We start from the raw sequence: 22,019 nt of genomic DNA, 5'->3' as shown, positions 1-22,019 counted from the left end.
TGATTTTAAATAATTGTGAAAAGATAAAGGTTTATTTGGTGTAGATGTTGCGTGTAAAGTCAGATATTGGGTAATCCTAGGATTACCTGGGTAAAACGGACATTACCCAAGCCACTGTGGGTGAAGCCCGATATAAGATCATAAGTGTGCATGCGCTTCGAGTCACTGCATCAACCATATATAGCACGGTAATTGCCCCATCTTCACAAGCCCCCCTTGTAAACCTCATTCCCCAAGGTTCACTTGGGGTGGATGCCAGAGGATCGATTGGGTGTCCCCCTTCAAACCCCCAGGCGGAGGCAAAAAAATAGTGTAGATGGGGGAATTACAGTACATAGGGCTTTACACACAGCCACTTAGGTAATATCCGTTTTTTACTTGGGTAATCCTAGGATTACCTGGCTATCGGACTTTACCCGTAACATATATAAAATGCATATACTGTAGAAAAAGTTTAGAGAAATCCAAGACCTGGATTCTACAAGTAGTCTTTTGAGACCTACATTTTTTTACTCTCTTTATTATTTAAAAAGTTAGTTTTTGTATTTATTGTTTTTATATCTAGAATTTACCCGCCATCGCCTTGTGTTAATCTGAGCTGTAGTTGAAACTTTAGCCCACTTATGTTTTTGTAATTGTTAGATCTACCATACTATATGACTGCAGAAGTCCTCAAGAAAACCACAGAATCTGGAGATTTAGTGGACAGGTGGAGCGAGTCACTTGGAATCATTTTTCTCCAAGGAATTTTTTAGTAAGTATATAAATTACATCATATAAAACGTTCTAAGATAAGTGTCTGCACTGCATAATTTATTACATTTATTCAAACAAATATGCAGACAGTGGTCACAAAAGGAATTTACAATATGTTAATTTATCATTCAGCTGTGTAGTGAACACTACTAAATAATAACTACCCAATCATTTTCTTTCATGATAGAGAATACAATTTTAAAAAAGTTTCCTATTTACTTCTATTATCAAATTTGCATTGTTCTCAAGCTATTCTTTGTTAAATAGATATCTAGATAGGAAGCATGCACATGCCTGAAGCACTACATGACAGGAAATAGTGCTGCCATCTAGTGCTCTTGCTAATGTATAACATTGTAGGAAAACTGCTGCCATGTAGTGCTGCAGACACGTGCACACTCCTGAACTTACCTTCATGCTTTAACAAGGAACTAATAAAATTTGATAATAGAAGTAAATTGGAATCTGAACATGATAGTAACAATTTGGCGCTTATGTCCCTTTAAGTGGAGATAAAACCGAAAAATAAAATTCCCTAATTCAACCAAAAGAGAATGTTTCAAAATTTGTTCAAGTGCATTTTTTTCTATGTATATTTTTTAAAGTGTCCCTGTTCCAAATCAGCCAACTTTTCTGTAGGAGTTGTCCTTACCAGCCAATGAGCAGTAGGTTCCCAGAACACTGTTGGGTACGATGTCCCTTTAATAAAGTACTGCAATGTATTACAAATATTGTACATAGTTTGAACTATAATGTCATTATAAAGAGTAGTTTAGCATCCCTTTGGGTGCATGTGTACTTACATGCAGATGGCCCCTCCCTACAGTAAAGGTGTGTGTGGTGCCATTCAGATGCCGTACCTCCTGCCACATAGAATGTAAGCTGTGCTTTTACTGACCTTACTTTTCAGTGTGGGATTGGATTGTGTTGTCATTCAGAAGAAAACCAAGTGACAGTATGCTCTACTTATTTTTTTAAGGGGCGAGCAGTAGAGCATCTCATTGGCTGAACTGACTACCTACACTGAAAGTAAAAAAAGCCTGTGGTGAGGAGCAGGCTTAAAGTTTTAATTTGGATTACATTGCAGTACTAGCCCCACAAACAAGGATAAATCACCCCATGTCTGACATAAATGTCTTTCTTTCATATAGGTGGCAAGAGTCCATGAGCTAGTTACTTATGGGATATACATTCCTACCAGGAGGGGGAAAAGTTTTCCAAACCTCAAATGCCTATAAATACACCTCCCACCTTACTCATACCTCAGTTTTACAAACTTTGCCTCCTTAGGAGGTGGTGAAGCATTATGTGCTTGATTTCTTCTGTGAAAGGCGCTTCTAAGCATATTGAAGCCCAGTTCCTCTAAGTACAGTGTTTGTCTGAGGGATGTGAAGGGAGTATTGCCTGATGATACCATGTTTACGCCTATAGGAAATCTATTTCTCTCTGTAAATTCAGCCGCAGGGATTCATCTGCTGCCTCCCTTTACAGATCGACATTATACACCTCTACCATTACCTCTGCTGATTTGTTTCAGTACTGGTTTGGCTGTCTGCTATATGTGGATGGGTGTCTTCTGGTAAGTATATATCATTTTTATGACACTCTCAGCTATGGAAGACACTTTATATTATAAAGTTCTTAATGTATATTGCATATATTAGCCATGAGTCAGGTCTGTTAATATTTCCCTATGCAGTCACACAGTTCAGAATGGAAATTATGTTTATGGGAGAATTTAGGTATTTTTTTCTTACCTGGGGTTCCGGTTAGCTGTTAACATGGAGTTTGTTTTTAAAATTTTTGCAGGCAAATTAGGCTCACAATGACGCAAATTGCATCATTTTATTGCGTCTTTTTTGGTGCAAATATTTTTGGCGTGAAATCGCGCCTGCTGTGTCACGAGTTGCGTCATTTTATTGCGTCATTTTTGCCGCAAGGTCGCGTCTGTTATGACGCAAGTTGCGTCTTTTCAGTGCGGCGTTCTTGGCGACAAAATTTGTTATATTAACTCTCTCTCTCATGCTCGTTGCTCTCATTATATTATAGAGAGCTATGATGCTTTCTTTTGATTTTACTTTTTGTATAAGAATTTTATCATAAGCATTTTTTCCCATTCCTGAAACTGCTATATTGAGAAAATCGGATATTTTGTTTAAATGTTTTTTCTTTTTTGTTACATTTTGTAAGAAGTCTCAAACTTATCCTGCCTCTGATGTTACTTTATGAACTAAGCTGCCTGAACACAATTCTACCAAAGCTAAGTGTGTTTGTTGTAAACAAGCTGATCTTATTTGTAATGACAAATTCTATTACATGCTGATAACGTTTCTATGAGTACAAATACATCTACTGTTATTCCTTCTCAGTCTAATGTACCTGATATTCCTGCAATTATGAAAAATTGTATTGCTGCAGCCATAGATAAGGCTATGACTGCTATTCTGTCTTCAAATAAATGTAAAAGTTCTTTCCAAACTTGTCATAGATCTAATGAATTTTGTACTGACTGACAGCATACTGAAAAATCCTCTACTGATGAGGGTTCTTCTGACTCAGAGGATCCTGCATCAGAGACAGAAATTGACAAATCTTCTTTTCTCTTGTAAGGTGTATCCAGTCCACAGATCATCCATTACTTGTGGGATATTCTCCTTCCCAACAGGAAGCTGCAAGAGGATCACCCACAGCAGAGCTGTCTATATAGCTCCTCCCCTAACTGCCACCTCCAGTCATTCTCTTGCAGCTCTCGACAAGCATGGAAGCAGTTAGAGAGATGTGGTGTAATTTAGTTGTTTTTCTTCAATTCAAAAGTTTGTTATTTTTAAATGGTACCGGAGTTGTACTATTTTTGGTCTCAGGCAGAAAATAGAAGAAGAGTCTGCCTGTGGTCTCTAATGATCTTAGGAGGTTGTAACTAAGATCCATTGCTGTTCTCACACATAACTGAAGAGAGAGGTAACTTCAGCTTGGGGAATGGCGTGTAGGGTATCCTGCTATGAGGTATGTGCAGTCTAAATTTTTCTAGAGAAATGTATATGCTAGAAAATGCTGTTGATACCAGATTTATTTAAGGTAAGCCTGATTACAGTGATTTAATAACGACTAGTATCATGCTTACTATTAGAGGTAACACTCTTATTATTTTTTCAAATTACTGAAATATAAAACGTTTGCTGGGAGTGCTTAAACGTTTTTTATATGCTTTTTGGTGATAAAACTTTATTGGGGCCCAGTTTTTTCCACATGGCTGGCTAATATTTGCCTAGGGATAGTTTTGTTAGGCCTCTCACTGTGTAGACAGGAGTGGGAGGGGCCTAATTTTGCGCCTAAATGCGCATTAGCTTTTGCAGATTGAGACATCCAGTTTCCCTGAAAGAGTTCCCTGAATGCTTAGGACCTCTCTGAAGGGTTTTGGTGCTTTCCAAAGTCGTTTGTATGGCAAGGTAGGGCCACAGCAGAGCTGTGGCAGTTTGTTGTGACTGTTAAAAAAACGTCTATTTCGTTTTTTTGATCCGTTTTTGAAACTAAGGGGTTAATCATCCATTTGCAAGTGGGTGCAATGCTCTGTTAGCCTATTATACACACTGTAAAAATTTAGTTTGATTTACTGCTTTTTTTCACTGTTTTTCCGAGTTATCTGCCTTACAGTGTGATTCCCCTTATCTGATCTTCCATGCAGATAAGGTAGTTTGGCGTACCAAACCTGGGTTTTTACCTAAGGTGGTATCTAATAAGAATATCAATCAGGAGATTGTTGTTCCGTCGTGTCCTAATCCTTCTTCAAAGAAGGAACGTCTATTACACAATCTTGACGTGGTTCGTGCTTTAAAGTTTTATTTACAAGCTACTAAAGATTTTCTTCAAACATCTGCTTTGTTTGTTGTCTACTCTGGACAGAGGAGAGGCCAAAAGGCTTCGGCAACTTCTCTTTCGCTTTGGCTAAGAAGTATAATACGCTTAGCTTATGAGACTGCTGGCCAGCAGCCTCCTGAAAGGATTACAGCTCATTCTACTAGAGCTGTGGCTTCCACATGGGCTTTTAAAAATGAGGCTTCTGTTGAACAGATTTGCAAGGCGGTGACTTGGTCTTTGCTTCATACTTTTTCAAAGTTTTATAAATTTGATACTTTTGCTTCTTCAGAGGCTATTTTTGGGAGAAAGGTTTTACAGGCAGTGGTACCTGCCTTGTCCCTCCCTTCATCCGTGTACTTTAGCTTTGGTATTGGTATCCCACAAGTAATGGATGATCCATAGACTGGATACACCTTACAAGAGAAAACATCATTTATGCTTACCTGATAAATTTATTTCTCTTGTGGTGTATCCAGTCCACGGCCCGCCCTGTCATTTTAAGGCAGGTATATTTTATTTTTAAACTACAGTCACCACTGCACCCTATGGTTTCTCCTTTCTCTTGCTTGTCTTCGGTCGAATGACTGGAGGTGGCAGTTAGGGGAGGAGCTATATAGACAGCTCTGCTGTGGGTGTCCTCTTGCAGCTTCCTGTTGGGAAGGAGAATATCCCACAAGTAATGGATGATCTGTGGACTGGATAAACCACAAGAGAAATAAATTTATCAGGTAAGCATAAATTATGTTTTTTTATTTAAAATTGAACATATTCATTCTCTATTAAAGGAAGTATTCTTTACTTTGGGTATTGAGGAGTCTAGTCCTCTTGATAGCAAAGCTAATAATCATTTAAATTCTCTATTTAGGACTTCTGAGGTTACTCCTGAAGTTTTTCCTATTCCAGATGCTATCTCCAATATGATTGCTTACGAATGGTCTAAACCTGGTACCTCTTTTAACACTTCTTCTAGGTTTAATAAGTTGTATTCTTTACCTGTGGCTAATCTAGAGCTTTGGGAAAAGGTCCCTAAGGTTGATGGGGCTATTTCCACTCTTGCCAAACGTACTACTATTCCTATGGAAGCTAGTACTTCTTTTAAGGATTCTTTAGATAGAAAGCTTGAATCTTACCTTAGCAGAGCATATTTACATACTGGCTATATTCTTAGACCAGCTATTTCTATGGCTGATGTTGCTGCTGCTTCAACTTTTTGGTTGGACAGTTTAGCGCAGCAGTTATCAGATCTTGAACTATTTAGCATTGTTCTTTTACTTCAAAATGCAAATAATTTCATTTGTGATGCTATATTTGATGTCATTAACATTAATGTCAAATCTTTGTCTTTTGCTATTCTAACTAGAAGAGCTTTATGGCTTAAATCTTGGAATGCTGACATGGTGTTTAAATCTAGATTATTATCTCTAACTTTTTTTAGGGTAATAATTTGTTTGGTTCTCAATTGGATTCTTTTATCTCCACTATCACTGGCGGTAAGGGAGTTTTTCTGCCCAAGACAAGAAATCTAAAGGTAAATTTAAAGCTCCCAGTTGTTTTCGTTCCTTTCGTCAGAATAGAGAACAGAAAACCTCCCTTCCCCTAAGGCCTCTGGCTCTAATTGGAGACCATCTCTGAATTGGAATAAATCCAAGCCTTATAAGAAACAAAATCCAGACCCTAAGACTGCATGAAGGTGCGGCCCTCAAACCAGTTCTTCTGGTGAGGGGCAGACTAAAGTTATTTCAAGATATTTGGACAGATTCTGTCCAAAATCAGTGGATTCAGAATATTGTTTCTCAAGGGTATCAGAATAAGACCTCCCATGGAAAGATTCTTTCTTACTCATGTTCCAACAAACCCTATGAAGGCTCTGGCTTTTCTGAAGTGTGTTTCAGACCTAGAGCTTTCAGGGGCGATTATACCAGTTCCTCAGCAGGAACAGGGATTGGGTTTCTATTCAAATCTATTCATTGTTCCAAAGAAGGAAGATTTGTTCAGACTAATTCTGGATCTGAAAGTTTTAAATCATTTTGTAAGAGCCGCAACTTTCAAGATGGTGACTATAAGGACTATTCTGCCTTTTGTTCTGCAAGGTCATTTCATGTCCACAATAGACTTACAGGACACTTATCTTCACATTCCGATTCATCCAGACCACTATTGTTTTCTGAGATTCTCTTTTCTATACAAGCATTATCAATTTGTTGCTCTTCCATTTGGCCTAGCAACAGCACCAATAATTTTCTCGAAGGTTCTTGGTGCCCTTCTATCTGTGATCGGAGAGCAGGGTATTGCAGTATCTCCTTATTTGGACGATATCTTGGTACTAGCTCAATCTTTTATTATTATTATTATTATTATCGGTTATTTGTAGAGCGCCAACAGATTCCGCAGCGCTATAAACAAAGGGGGAGTACAACAAAACAATTATAGGGTAGAGGGCCCTGCCAATAGTTGCACTGTTGTAGTCAGCTCTTAAGAAGGTGATCTACTAACAGCTGGACTATTAGGCTTACATGCTAAGAGGGTTCAGGGGATTGCAGTGGAGGAGAGGAACTGGTATTAGGAAAGGTTAGCGTAGGTTGTATGCGTCCCTGAACAGTAGAGTCTTTAGGGAGCACTTGAAGCTTTTAAAACTAGAAGAGAGTCTTGTGGAGCGAGGCAGAGAGTTCCATAAGATGGGAGCCAGTCTGGAGAAGTCCTGTAAACGGGAGTGTGATGAGGTGACAAGAGAGGAGGAGAGTAGGAGGTCATGAGCAGAGCGAAGGGGACGGGAGGGAGAGTATCTGGAGACAAGGTCGGAGATGTAGGGGGGAGCAGTGCAGTTGAGGGCTTTGTATGACAGAGTGAGAGTTTTGTGTTTGATCCTAGAGGCAAGAGGAAGCCAGTGAAGGGATTGGCAGAGAGGCGCAGCAGATGAAGAGCGACGTGTAAGGAAGATGAGTCTGGCAGAGGCATTCATTATGGATTGTAAAGGAGCTAGGCGGCAGGTGGGGAGACCAGAGAGGACAGAGTTGCAGTAATCAAGGCGGGAAAGAATGAGAGAGTGGATTAAAATCTTAGTTGTGTCTTGTGTAAGGAAGTGTCTAATTTTAGAGATGTTTTTAAGGTGGAAGCGGCAGGCTTTAGCCAATGACTGAATGTGAGGAGTGAAGGAAAGATCTGAGTCGAATGTGATCCCGAGACATCGGGCGTGCGGGGTAGGGGTAATGATGGAGTTGTCGACAGTTATAGAGATATTGGGGGTGGAGATTTTGGAAGAAGGGGGGAAAATGAGGAGCTCAGTTTTGGAGAGATTTAGCTTGAGGTAGTGAGAGGACATCCAGGAAGAGATGTGAGAAACACAGTTAGTGACACGCATTAGCAAGGAAGGAGATAGTTCTGGTGCAGAGAAGTAGATTTGGGTGTCATCGGCGTACAAATGATATTGGAAACCGTGGGACTTAATTAGGGAACCTAGTGATGATGTGTAGATTGAGAAGAGAAGGGGACCGAGGACAGAGCCTTGTGGTACTCCGACAGAAAGTGGTGACGGGGCGGAGGAGGCCCCAGCGAAGGCTACACTGAAGGTACGGTTTGACAGATAGGAAGAGAGCCACGAAAGGGCTGTGTCACAGATGCTGAAAGATCTTTTCATTTAGCAGGATCTCACACAAAACAACTAATGTTGTTTCTACAAATACATGGTTGGAGGATCAATTTACCAAACAGCTACTTGATTCCTCAGACAAAGGTCACCTTCTTAGGTTTCCAGATAGATTTAGTGTCCATGACTCTTTAACAGACAAGAGACAAATAAAATTGGTCTTAGCCACTGAAGGGAATGATAGAGACTGAAGGTTTAGACAAGCTATATGCATGGAAGTTTTAGGTCTCATGATTGCAGCATCGGACGGATTCCCCTTTTGCTAGTTTTCAAAAGTGAACTCTACAGCTTTGCATGTTGCACCAGTGGTGCAGGGATTATACTCTATCACAATTGATATACTTAAATCCCAACACTCAACTCTCTCTGACTTGGTGGTTAAACCATTACCTTATTGTTCAAGGGGCCTCCTTTGTTCATCCTTCCTGGACTGTGATCACAACATATGCAAGTCTTACAGGTTGGGGAACTGTCTGGGGGTCTCTGACAGCACAAGCATGTTGGAATCCTCAAGAGGCGAGGTTACCAATCAATATTTTAGAACTCTGTGCTATTTTCAGAGCTCTTTAGGCTTGGCCTCTGTTGAAGAGAGAACTTTTCATTTGTTTTTAAACAGACAGTATCACAACAGTGGCATATGTCAATTATCAAGGGGGGACTTGCAGTCCTTTAGCAATGGAAGAAGTTTCTCTGATACTTTCTTGGGTGTAATCCAACTCTTGTCAGATCTCTGTGATTCATATCCCAGGTGTAGACAAAGACAGGTGTAGGGAAGCGAATTATCTCAGCCGTCATTCTCTACATCCGGGGGAGTGGTCTCTCCATCCAGATGTTTTTTGTTTTGTTTTTAACTTGTACTGATGTGGGGTCTTCCAGAAATAGATCTAATGGCTTCTCATCTGAACAAGAAACATCCCAGATACCTTTCCAGGTCCAGGTATCCTCAGGCGGAAATGATGGATGCTCTAGCCATTCCCTGGTTTTACCAACCTGCTTACATTTTTCTGCCTCTGGTTCTTCTTCCAAAGGTGATCTCCAAGATCATAATGTAACAATCTTTTGTGTTTCTGATACCACCAGCATGGCCTCACAGGTTTTGATATGTGAACCTTGTCCGAATGTCCAGTTGCCAGCCTTGATCACTTCCTATAAGACCAGACCTTCTGTCTCAAGGAAAGACAAAGAAATCTGCACAACGGAGCGCTCTTGATTTGTCAATCCTCCAGCGACGTTCCAACGGCTCAATGGAGAGAGGGCGGGAACACACTCCCCTACTCTCTGGGTAACCGGGTCATGGGTCAAGGCAGCTTCTTCCAGCGTGACAACTCTGCATGCAAAAGTAGACCACAAATTGAGAACAAAAGTGGAAAAAGCGCACTAGAAAAAATACAAAAAGTTTATTATAAATCCTCATAGGATAAAAGAGACGGGTCATATAAAAAAAAAAAAAAAAAAAAAATTCCAGGAGGATATGCAGGTACTCAAGGCCCAGTTTTCCATCAGGATCTCAAATCTCTAAATTTGAAGGCATGGAAATTGAACGCTTAGTGCTTAGTCAAAGAGTTTTCTCTGACTCAGTAATTAACACACTGATACAGGCTTGTAAGTCTGTTTCAAGGAAGATTTATCATAGGGTTTGGAAAACCTATATTTCATGGTATTCTACTCGCATTCTTTTCGAATTCCTAGGATTCTACAGTTTCTTCAGGATGGTTTGGATAAAGGTTTGTCTGCAAATACTTTAAAAGGACAAATCTCTGCTCTTTCTGTCGTATTTCATTGAAAGATTGCTAAGCTTCCTGGTATTCACTGTTTTGTTCAGACTTTGATTCGTATCAAACCTGTTATTAAATCAATTTCTCCTCCTTGGAGTCTCAATTTGGTTTTAAAGATTTTGCAGGCTCCTCATTTTGCGCCTATGCATTCTTTGTATATTACTACTTTCTTAGAAAGTGTTATTTCTTTTGGCTATCTCTTCTGCTAGAAGAGTTTCTGAATTTTCTGCTCTCTCTTGTGAGTCTCCTTATCTGAGTTTTCATCCAGATAAAGCTGTTTTGCGGATTTTGTTTAAATTTTTTACCTATAGTTGTGAATTCCAACAACATCATTAGGGAAATTATTGTTCCTTCCTTGTGTCCTAATCCTAAGAATACCTTTGAAAGGTCTTTACATTCTTTGGATGTGGTAAGTGCATTGAAATATTATGTTGAGGCTACTAAAGATTTCAGAAAGACTTCTAGTCTATTTGTTATTTTTTCTGGTTCCAGAAAAGGTCAGAAAGCCTCTGCCATTTCCTTCGCATTTTGGTTAAAGCTTTTGATTCACAAAGCTTATTTGGCGGTGAGGCAGTCTCTGTCTCAGCGAATTACAGCTTATTCTACTAGATCAGTTGCCACATCTTGGGCTTTCAAGAATAAGGCGTCAGTTTATCAAATTTGCAAAGCAGCAACTTGGTCTTCTTTGCATACATTTACTAAATGTTACCATTTTGATGTGTTTGCTTCTTCGGAAGCAGCCTTTGGTATAAAGGTTCTTCAGACAGCTGTCTCAGTTTGATTCTAGTGCCTATGATTTGAGTTTTTTAAATTTTTTGTAAGAAAACTTAATTATTTTTTGGATTTAATTTCTCAGCAAAAATAGCTGTTTTTATTTTATCCCTCCCACTCTAGTGACTCGTGGACTTCCACATCTTTGGTATTATATCCCATACGTTTATTTATAACTTCAAAATCAATAGAGTGGAGCAAAACAACACAAACAAAACACCAAAAAAAACCCACATTTGGAACAGACTGAAGTTGAACTCTGGTTTCTTGTCACATTACCACAACATTATATAAATGTGCCCCCTTATCTGCAGGTAAAGCCAAGTTTCTCTCTGTTATACTTTATTTAAATTTAAAGGGACAGTGAAGTTAAAATTAAACATTCATACAGCATGTCATTTTAAACAACTTTCCAATTTACTTATCTAATTTGCTTTGCTCTATTGGTATCCTTTGTTGAAAAGCATACCTAGAGAGCAGCGATCCACTACTGGGAGATGGCTGTTGAATAGTTGCTGCACACATATGCTTCTTGCTATTGGCTTACCTAATGTGTTTATATAGCTCTCAGCAGTGCATTGCTGCTTCTTTAAAGGACAGTATACACCAATTTTCATGTAACTGCATGTAATAGACACTACTATAAAGAAGAATATGCACTGATACTGATAAATATCATCTACAAAACATTTATTCAAAAAAACTCTAGTGTACAATGTCCCTTTAAAGTGAATGTAAATTTTGATGCAAAAGTGCCCGGTTTTTAAAAATTTGATTAAAAACAGGGGCACTTTAATTCATCAAAATTTACATTTCACTTGTGTTGTGAAAAAAAAAACTTACCTTTTAATTTTGACAGCAGCTCCAGCTTCCTCCACCCATCGCAATACCTCTTCCTGGGTCTAAAATGAGGAATCAGGCTTCCTCCAATCACGGCGTTGAATTAGACACTGATTCCCCCGGGGGGGGGGGGGGGGAGCCGTGATTGGAGGATGACCTATCCATCATTTCTGACATCAGAAATGGCTTGCGACGACCTGAGGAAGATGAAGCTGCTGTCAAGTTTAAAAGGTAAATTTTTTTCCACAACAGGGGTGAAATGTAAATTTTGATGAATTAAAGTGCCCCTGTTTTTAATCAAATTTTTAAAAACTGGACACTTAAGCATCAAAATTTACATTCACTTTAACAAAAAATAGAGAAAATGAAGAAAATTGGATAGTAGAAGTAAATTGAAAAGTTGAGTAAAATTGCTTTATCTAAATCATGAAAGAAAAAAATTAAGTTGTCTCCTGACAATGAAGTAAAACGTTGTCAGGCAGTGCCAGCTAATATTCTACCACTTTTCTGGGAGGCTTTGTGTCCATTCAGCCAAAAGAGCATTTGTGAGGTCAGGCATTGATGTTGGACAAGAAGTTTTGGCTTGCAATCGGCATTCCAATTCTTTCCAAAGGTGTTCAGTGGGGTTAGGTTCAAGGCTCTGTGTAGGCCACTCAAGTTCTTCTACACCAAACTCGCTTTGAGCATATGCTGAAACAGGTAAGGGCCTTCCCCAAACTATTTTCACAAACTTGAAAGCACCCAGTTGTCTAAAATGTCTTTGTATCCTGTATCATTGAGATGACCCTTCACTGGACCCAAGAGGCCTATCCCAAACCCTGAAACTTAGCTTCTGACCATTATCCTTCCTCCAACAAACTTTACATTAGGCAGTAGGCATTCCGGTAGGTAGCATTCTCCTGGCATCCACTACACACATTCTTCTACCAGAGTGCCAGATAGTAAACACGTTTCCATCCAAAGGGGAGGAAAGTCCACAGCTTTATTCATTACTTGGGGGAATAAAGAACCTGGCCACCAGGAGGAGGCAAAGACACCCAATGCCAAAGGCTTAAATACCTCCCCCCTTCCCTCATCCCCCAGTCATTCTTTGCCTTTCATCATAGGAGGTTGGCAGAGAAGTGTCGGAAGATTCGGAGTAGTTTCTTATGGAGGGTAGTACTCTTCGGAATGGGACTGGAGTTTTAAGTAGTCCTGTCAGCCTCTCAGTGAGAGCTTGGGTGAATGTTAGAGTCCGGAGATGCAGGGAGAGTCTTTCTGTGAAACCATCCTGACTCATTTTAACAGCTCCATAAGCAATCGGCATTGACGAGTTTCGCTGCCTGCTTTCTTCACTCAAGTCCATGTCAGGAGCGATGCTACTACACAGTCACACTTGAGAGGCCGTGTTCCTGATCCACGGCATAGATTCTGGTAAGATCGTTTCAGTTTTTATACACGTAATGAAAACGCAGAAGACGGGGTCACAGTGTGATACCTTTTATCTGTATAGAATCAAGGGTTATTATCCTTGGTAGGGCTGATTATTGAACAGCAGGGGTTTGTATATAATATTGTTAGTTTAATTTCCGGGAGTATTTGCGTGGCCGATTTGGCACGCTTTTCTCCCTAGTGCAGGGGCGGTCCTGCAAGGCTTTCCTTCTGACCGGGTGTGGCCTAATTAACTTCCTCTGCTTGTACGGCGGTTGTAGGAGACGAAACGTTTTCTGTGGTTCTGGGTCATAGGAGGTGGTGAGTGCCCGGGGGTTATTAAGGTGCCATTTTATATCTAGTCCGTAATAAAGGCGCAAGCTATGGAGGACTCTGACGCGTTAGAGGGTACTCCCTCTTTAACAAAGTCTAGTACTTGTGTTTATTGTGAGGAGGTTCTGGTAGATCCGCCTGCTCAACAACGGATTCTGTCATCTAAAGTTCCGACTGCTGAGGAGCCTGACTTTAGGTTTAGGATGGAAAATTTGCGCTTTTTGCTGAAACAAGTGCTTGCTACTCTCGAGGTTCCGGAACCGAAACTACCAGAGGAACCTTCGATTCCTAAGCTTGATAAAGTATATGAGGACAGGGTGGTGTCTCACCCGGTTCCTGTTAAGATGGCTAACATTATTAAGAAAGAATGGGAGAGATTAGGTTCTTCATTTTCCCCTTCTTTTTCCTTTATGAAACTGTTTCCCATTCCGGACTCTCAGCTCGAGCTATGGGGGACTGTCCTCCAGGTGGATGGTGCTATCTCTACGCTCGCGAAGCGGACGATAATTCCTCTTGAGGATAGTTTGTCGTTTAAGGAGCCCATGGATAAAAAGTTAGAGAACATGTTAAGAAAAATGTTTCAACACACAGGGTTTGTTTTTCAGCCGGTAGCTGCGGTTGCTGGAGCTGCAACATATTGGTGCGAATCTCTGTCTGACATGGTCGAGAGGGAGACTCCCCTTGACGAGATACAGGAGAAAATTAAGGCCTTGAGGGTCGCTAATTCCTTTATTTGTGATGCCAATATGCAAATTATTTGCCTGAATGCAAAGGTGTCAGGTTTTTCCGTATTAGCCTGCAGGGCTCTGTGGCTAAAATCGTGGTCTGCGGACATGACTTCTATGTCCAGACTGTTATCCCTTCCATTTCAGGGAAAGATCCTGTTCGGTCCAGGATTGGACTCGATCATATCCACGGTTACGGGAGGCAAGGGCGCTTTCCTATCGCAGGATAAGAAGCTTAAGCCTAAGGGATCAACTTTTCGTCCTTTTCGTGCGGACAAGGCCCAATGCCAGCAGCCGGCCGCAAAAGCGGATCAGTCCAAGGGAACTTGGAAGGCAGCTCAATCTTTGAATAAGTCCAAGCAGAACAAGAACCCAGCCGAAGAAAAGTCGGCATGAAGGGGCGGCCCCCGATCGGTCTCCGGACCAAGTAGGGGGCAGATTATCTCTCTTCTCAGAAGCCTGGTTGCAGGACGTTCAGGACTCTTGGGTTCTGGAGGTTATCGCCCAAGGATGCAGGATAGGTTTCAGATCTCATCCGCCCAGGGGCAGATTCCTCTTGTCAAATCTGTCTTCAAGACCAGAGAAGAGTTGCCTTCCTAGAATGTGGAGGGATCTCTCTTCTCTCTGAGTTATTGTACCAGTATCCCCAGCAGAAAGTGGTCTAGGGTACTATTCAAACCTTTTCGTGATTCCAAAGAAGGGCACGTTCCTCCCAATACTAGACCTCAAATGTTTAAACAAGTTTCTGGCTGTTCCATCGTTCAAAATGGAAACGATCAGATCTAGCCTGCCCCTAGTTCAAGAAGTTCAGTTCAGGACGACAATAGATGCCTACCTTCATGTGCCAATCCACAGGGATCACTTCAGGTTCCTGAGATTTGCTTTTCTGGACCAACATTTCCAGTTTGTAAACCTTCCCTTTGTTCTGGCGACGGCACAGAGAGTTTTCACAAAGGTTCTGGGGGTGCTACTTGCGGTGGCCAGATCCAGAGGCATTGCTGTGGCGCCCTATCTAGACAACATCCTAGTCCAGGCGCCGTCGTTAAGTCTTGCAGAGGATCACTTGAGGGCCCTTCTTTTTATTATTATCAGGTATTTGTAGAGGGCAACAGGTTCTGCAGCGCTATGAACATAGGTGGTATAGAAAAACAATTACAGGGATCAAATGGGTAGAGGGTCCTGCCGAGAGTTGCACTGTTGTAGTCGGCTCTTATGAAGGTGGACTACAAACAGCTGGGCTCATAAGCTTACATGCTATGGGGTTTAAGGGGATCGCAGTGTAGGTTGTATGCGTCCCTAAATAGTAGAGTCTTCAGGGAGCACTTGAAGCTTGGAAAGAAACTACGGGAGAGTCTTGTGGAGCGAGGCAGAGAGTTCCATAAGATAGGAGCCAGTCTGGAGAAATCTTGTAAACAGGAATGTGAGGAGGTAACAAGAGAGGAGGAGAGTAGGAGATCATGAGCGAAGCGGTCGGGAGGGAGAGTATCAAGAGACAAGGTCTGAGATGTATGGGGGAGCAATGCAATTGAGGGCTTTATAAGTCAGAGTGAGAATTTTGTGTTTAATCCTGGAGGCAAGAGGAAGCCAGTGAAGGGATTGGCAGGGAGGTGCGGCAGATGAAGAGCGTCGTGTAAGGAAGATGAGCCTGGCAGAGGCATTCATTATGGATTGTAAAGGAGCTAGGCGGCAGCTAGGGAGACCAGAGAGGATGGAGTTGCAGTAGTCGAGGCGGGAAAGGATGAGAGAGTGGATTAAAATCTTAGTTGTGTCTTGTGTAAGGAAATGTCTTATTTTAGCGATGTTTTTAAGGTGGAAGTGGCAGGCTTTGGCCAAGGACTGTATGTGAGGAGAAAGATCTGAGTCAAGTGTGACCCCAAGACATCGGGCATGTGAGGTTGGGGTCATTATGGAGTTATCAACAGTTATAGAGACATGGCATGTGGAGATTTTGGAAGAAGGGGGGAAATAAGGAGCTCAGTTTAGTTTAAGGTAGTGAGAGGACATCCAAGATGAGATATGAGAGAGACAGTTAGTGACACGTGTTAGCAAGGAAGGAGATAGTTCTGGTGCAGAGAGGTAGATTTGGGTATCGTCGGCATACAGATGATAGTGAAACCCGTGGGAATTTATTAAGGAACCTAGTGAGGACATGTAGATTGAGAAGAGAAGGGGACCGAGGACAGAGCCTTGCGGTTCCCAAATAGAAAGAGATAACGGGGCAGAGGATGCCCCTGAGAAGGCTACACTAAAGGTACGGTTAGAGAGATAGGAAGAGATCCAAGAGAGAGCCGTGTCGCAGATGCCGAAGCATTAGAGGTTATGGCGCAAAAGAGGGTGGTCAACAGTATCAAAGGCTGAAGACAGATCAAGGAGGATAAAAAGAGAGAAGTGGCCTTTGAATTTTGCTGTAAGTAGGTCGTTGGTAACCTTAACAATTGCTGTCTCTGTTGAATGAAGGGGCCGAAATCCAGATTGCAGTGGATCAAGGAGGGAGTTTAATGTAAGGAAATGGGATAGACGTGCATATACTAGCTTGTCAAGAAGCTTTGAGGCAAGAGGGAGTAGGTGATATAGGGCGGTAGTTGGATGGGGAGGTTGGATCGAGAGAGAGTTTTTTGAGGATAGGTGTGACTAATGCATGTTTAAGAGATGTGGGAACTATTCCAGTGCTGAGGGAGAGGTTGAAGATGTGTGTGAGTATAGGGGTAAGTGTAGAAGAGAGGGAGGGGAGTAGTTGTGAGGGGATGGGGCCAAGAGGACAGGTAGTGAGGTGAGAGGATAGTATAAGGGCAGAAACTTCTTCCTCTGTAACAGGGGCAAAAGAGCTAAATTTATGTCTATGTGGGTTTTGGATGATTGTGAGCTTTTGAGGGGGTGGGAGACCAGTAGTATGTTGAGAGCTGATTTCATTTCTGATGGAGTTGATTTTATTGTTGAAGTAGCTGGAGATCTTGAGCTGAGAGAAAAGTTGTGGTGGGATGTAGGGGTGGGCGGTGAAGAGTAATGAATGTGGAGAACAGACGTTTTGGATTTGAAGAAAGAGTAAGAGTGGAGAAGTAATGTTGCTTATATAGATTAAGGGCAGAGTAGTAAGAGTTCAAGATGAATTTATAGTGAAGAAAGTCAGCAGAACTCTGAGATTTCCTCCAGTGTCGCTCAGCAGTACGGGAACATCTACGTAGGTACCATGTCAGAGGAGTATGCCAGGGCTGAGGATGACTGTATGTTTTCTGAGCTATGGTAGGTGGGGCCAGATTATCAAGGACCGATTTAAGGGTGGAGTTATAGTGGCAGATAGCGTCATCAGGACAGGAAAAAGGGGGGATGGAAGAGAGAAGAGGGTTAAGAGACCTAGCGAGCTGTTGCTAATATAGTGACTTGATACTTCTGTGAAGTTTAGTCTGAGGAGTAGAAGAAGGGAGAGTTGCAGGGAGGGAGGTGATGTTACAAGTGAGGAGGTGGTGGTGGTCAGAAAGAGGAAAAGGTGATTTTGTGAAGTTTGAGTGCATCGATACCTGAAAATCAGATCAAGGGAATGACCATCTTTGTGAGTTGGAGAGTCAGTCCATTGTGACAGGCCGAAAGAGGAAATGAGTTGCAGAAGTTATTTTACAGAGGATGCAGTGGGATTATCAATAGGGAGGTTAAAGTCACCGAAAATGAGGGCAGGGGTATCCGAGGAAAGGACGTAAGGTAGCCAGGTGGCAAAGTGATCAAGAAATAGAGTTGCGGAGCCAGGGGGGCGGTATATGACTGCAATGCGTAAAGAGAGGGAAGAGAATAAGCGAATCATGTGTGTTTCGAATGAAGAAAATGTGATGGAAGAGAAGGACTGTATTTGTTGAAAGGTGCAATGAGAGGAAAGTAAAATACCAACACCACCTCCTTGTCTATTGTCAGACCTAGGAGTGTGACTGAAGTGGAGACCCCCATGTGACAGTCCAGCAGAGGAAGCAGTGTCTGAAGGAGGGAGCCAGGTTTCTGTGAGAGCCAGAAGATTGAGAGAGTGGGAGATAAAGACGTCATGGATAGAAGTGAGCTTGTTGCAAACAGAGCGAGAGTTCCAAAGTGTACACATGGGTGTGCAGGGCAAGGAAGTTGTGGGGGACCAGGATTAGGGGAGATGTTGCCAGCAGCTAGTATGAGCAATAGGGAGAGTGACATGAGATGAGATGCGGATTTGCAGTAGTGAGACTGTTTTTGTGATGAGTTGCAAGGGGGAGAGAGAGTCTTTAGGAGTGTGTGGAGTTCATGAATACAAAAGTAAGGTGAGGTTAAGAGAGATGGGCTAATGAGCAGTGCAGGTGTTGAGAGGTAAGGAGTAATTGAGTAAAGTAGTGTGTTAAACAGACAAAAGGTGGCAAAAAGGAATATAAAGATATTTTGCATTTTTACAAAATAGTCAAACAGTGTATAAAACTCAGTATTAAAACAGAACTTGCCTTATCCCTTGTCCAATTATTGTATAATTCGTTGTGCCTCACTTATAAATGTTCAATTAAGAGATGTGAACAGATGATCTTACAATATTGCTACCTAAGCCTGTATTGCTACCCCTGCATTGCTTTCCCCATAGCAGTGTTTAAATTTATAGGCCAGAGCATTCAGCTGAATTCAATACATTAGGTAATGACATGATCAAAGACAAGGCCAATTGGGAAAATTTGATTCAGGTGAGATAAGTTAAAAGAAAACCAGACAATAGAATTTGGGGAGGCTGGGGTTATACCATTAGTGGAATCATAACAAATATTTGCAAGGTTTGAACATCACATAGATGAAGACAAGATATCAGCAGAGTAAATACAAAAATTATTACACAGACTACAGGCAAATGCAAAAAAGAGAGACTTGTAGTACAAATGACACAAAAACAGGGACATTGGCAGGATTTGAATGCAGGGACCCAATTCACATACCAAAGAGAGACTTGCAGTACAAATGACACAAAAACAGGGAAATTGGCAGGATTTGAATGCAGGGACTCAATTCACATATTCTATTGCTCCAATCTCACGGTTGGAAGATAAACTCAGGAAAGAGTTCCCTTATTCCCATCAACAGGGTGGAGTTCCTGGGAACGATAATAGACTCTATATCCATGAGAATATTTCTTACAGATCAGCGATGCAGGAAGATTGCGTCCACCTGCCTTGCCCTTCAGTCCTCCTCCAGTCCCTCGGTGGCTCAGAGTATGGAGGTGACCAGGCTCATGGTGTCCAGCATCAATGTCATTCCATTCGCCAGGTTCCATCTCAGACCTCTTCAGTTGTGCATGTTGAGACAGTGGAACAGCGATCACACAGACCTGTCCCAACAGATTTCTCTGGATGATCGGATGAGTGACTCCTCTCTTGAGGGATCTTTCTGGAACAACTGTCCCAAGGGACATCCTTCATGAGACTGTCCTTGGAGATTGTGACCACGGACGCGAGTCTGGTAGGATGGGGAGCTGTTTGAGGTGCCAGGATTGCACAGGGAAAATGGTCTTGAGAGGAATCTCTCCTCCCAATCAATATTCTGGAACTTCGAGCGATCTACAATGCTCTGATGGCATGGCCTCTCCTGGGGTCGTTCAGCTTCATCAGATTCCAGACAGACAGAAGTTGACACTTCTACCTCGTGTAGTGGCCCGCATCAAGCAGGAGCAAGCTTCGGCTATACTGATTGCTCCTTCGTAGCCGCGGAGTACGTGGTTCGCGGATCTGGTGGGGATGTCATCTTCTCCTCCATGAAGGTTACCCTGTCGCATGGATCTGTTGGTACAGGGTCCTTTTTCAACATCAAAATCTAGATTCTCTGAGGCTGACTGCGTGGAGATTGAACGCTTAGGCTTGGCCAAGAGAGGCTTTTCTGAGAGAGTGATTGATACTCTCGTTCAGGCTAGGAAGCCGGTCACTCATCACATCTATCATAAGGTGTGGAGGACTTACTTGTCCTGGTGTGAGAAACAGGGATATCCTTTTGCATAAGGTTAAGGTATCCAGGATTCTGTCCTTTCTCCAGGATGGTTTGGAGAAGGGACTTGCCGCCAGTTCCTTGAAGGGACAGATTTCGGCATTATCTGTTTTTTTGATATTCAGTCTTCTGTTCAGGCTCTGTCTAGAATCAGGCCTGTTTTTAGACAGTCTGCTCCTCCCTGGACCTTGAACTTGGTTTTGAGAGTGTTGCAGAGGGTTCCGTTTGAACCTATGCCCTCTATTGACATTAAGATTCTTTCCTGGAAGGTTCTCTTTCTGTTGGCTATTGCATCGGCTCGCAGAGTCTCTGAGTTGGCAGCCTTGCAATTTGAGCCACCTTAATTGGTCTTTCACGCGGATAAGGCTGTTCTGCGCACTGGTTTGGGATTTCTTCCCAAGGTTATATCTAACCGTAACATCAATCAGGAAAAAGTAGTTCCTTCTTTGTGTCCTAACTCCTCTTTTCCTAAGGAGAGGTTACTTCATAATTTGCACATGGTTCAAGCTTTGAAGTTTTACCTTCAGGCTACGAAGGATTTCTGACAATCTTCTTCTCTTTTTGTGGTGTATGCAGGGAAGCGCAATGGGCAGAAAGCCTCTTCTACTTCTTTGTCCTTTTGGTTGAGGAGCATGATTCGCTTAGCTTATGAGACAGCGGGTCATAAGCCCCCTCAGAGGATCACGACTCATTCGACTAGAGCTGTGGCTTCTTCTTGGGCCTTCAAGAATGAGGCCTCTATGGAGCAGATTTGTAAGGCGGCTACCTGTTCCTCATTACATACTTTTACGAAATTTTACAAATTTTACGTTTCTTCTTCGGCGGAAGCAGTTTTTGGGAGAAAGGTTTTACAGGCTGCGGTGCCCTCTGATTAGGGTCCGCCTTCCTTTTGCCCTCCAGTTTTTCATTGTGTCCTCTAGAGCTTGGGTATTTGTTCCCACAAGTAATGAATAAAGCCGTGGACTCTCCTCTCCTTTAGATGGAAAACGTAAAATTATGCTTAACTGATAATTTAATTTCCATTGAGGGGAGGAGAGTCTACGGCTCCTGCCCGTTGCTCCGGTGGGCGGACCTAAATTTTAGTTTTGTTCTTGTGGCACCATTTATACCCTGATATTTCTCCTACTGTTCCTTGTTCCCTCGGCAGAATGACTGGGGGATGAAGGAAGTGGGGGAGGTATTTAAGCCTTTGGCTGGGGTGTCTTTGCCTCCTGGTTGCCAGTTCTTTATTCCCACAAGTAATGAATGAAGCCGTGGACTCTCCTCCCCTTATCAGGTAAGCATGATTTGTTTTTCACTACTAGTGGCAGCATGCTTTACACATGCCAACACTTGGTATAGCACATGTTGATGTGAAGCTTGTTTACAGCTGCTCTGCCATTTGGAACTCTATAGTGAGTAATGTAACATATGATAGAAAATCTTTACACATTTTCAGCACTCGGTGGCCCGCTCTGTGAGCATGTGTGGTCCACCACTTCTTCCTGGACGTTTGTTGAAAGGAAAGATTAACCCATCTGCTTCATCTTACTTTGCCTCACGTATTCTTGCGATGCTTTGGTCTATTCAATTATACACTGCGCTGTCTAAAGTGAGAAGCTGACAGCACAGAGTAGGAAAAGCAAAGGAAATGGAGCAGGTCTATGAAGCCAGGCTGTCCTACAAGTTTTGTTGCCATTGTGAACTTTATGACACCTATACTTCATGAGGATGAGGAGGGAGTGGAACAAAATGTAAAATCAAAGAAAAGAAAACTAAAAATGCTAGTTTGCCTGTGGAATCACACATTTTATTATTTCCTTGTTCACCAGTAAGACTAAATGTTGCTCAAAAACTAGTTCCTAGTTTTGGATTCATCTAGAGCTTTTTATGTCACTTACTTGCTCTAGTCTTGAAGTCTTTTCCTGATTTTTTTTATTTTTTTTATTTTTTCATTAATGCTTCTTCACCCAA

General features: G+C 42.0%; 1 protein-coding gene across 1 annotated transcript in view; it reads left to right on the top strand.

Moving 5' to 3' along the window:
* PWP1 (PWP1 homolog, endonuclein) overlaps positions 1-22,019 on the top strand; it is a 229,293-nt gene that overhangs the window by 103,958 nt on the left and 103,316 nt on the right. Inside the window, exon 11 of the mRNA XM_053718754.1 lies at positions 643-754. Coding sequence (XP_053574729.1) covers positions 643-754 — 112 coding nt within the window. The remainder of the gene's footprint in view (positions 1-642; positions 755-22,019) is intronic.

Source organism: Bombina bombina, chromosome 6 (assembly GCF_027579735.1).
Source record: "Bombina bombina isolate aBomBom1 chromosome 6, aBomBom1.pri, whole genome shotgun sequence".
Classification (NCBI taxonomy): Eukaryota; Metazoa; Chordata; class Amphibia; order Anura; family Bombinatoridae; genus Bombina; species Bombina bombina.
Note: the sequence above shows the minus strand (reverse complement) of the source record. Positions and strands in the feature narration are given on the sequence as shown.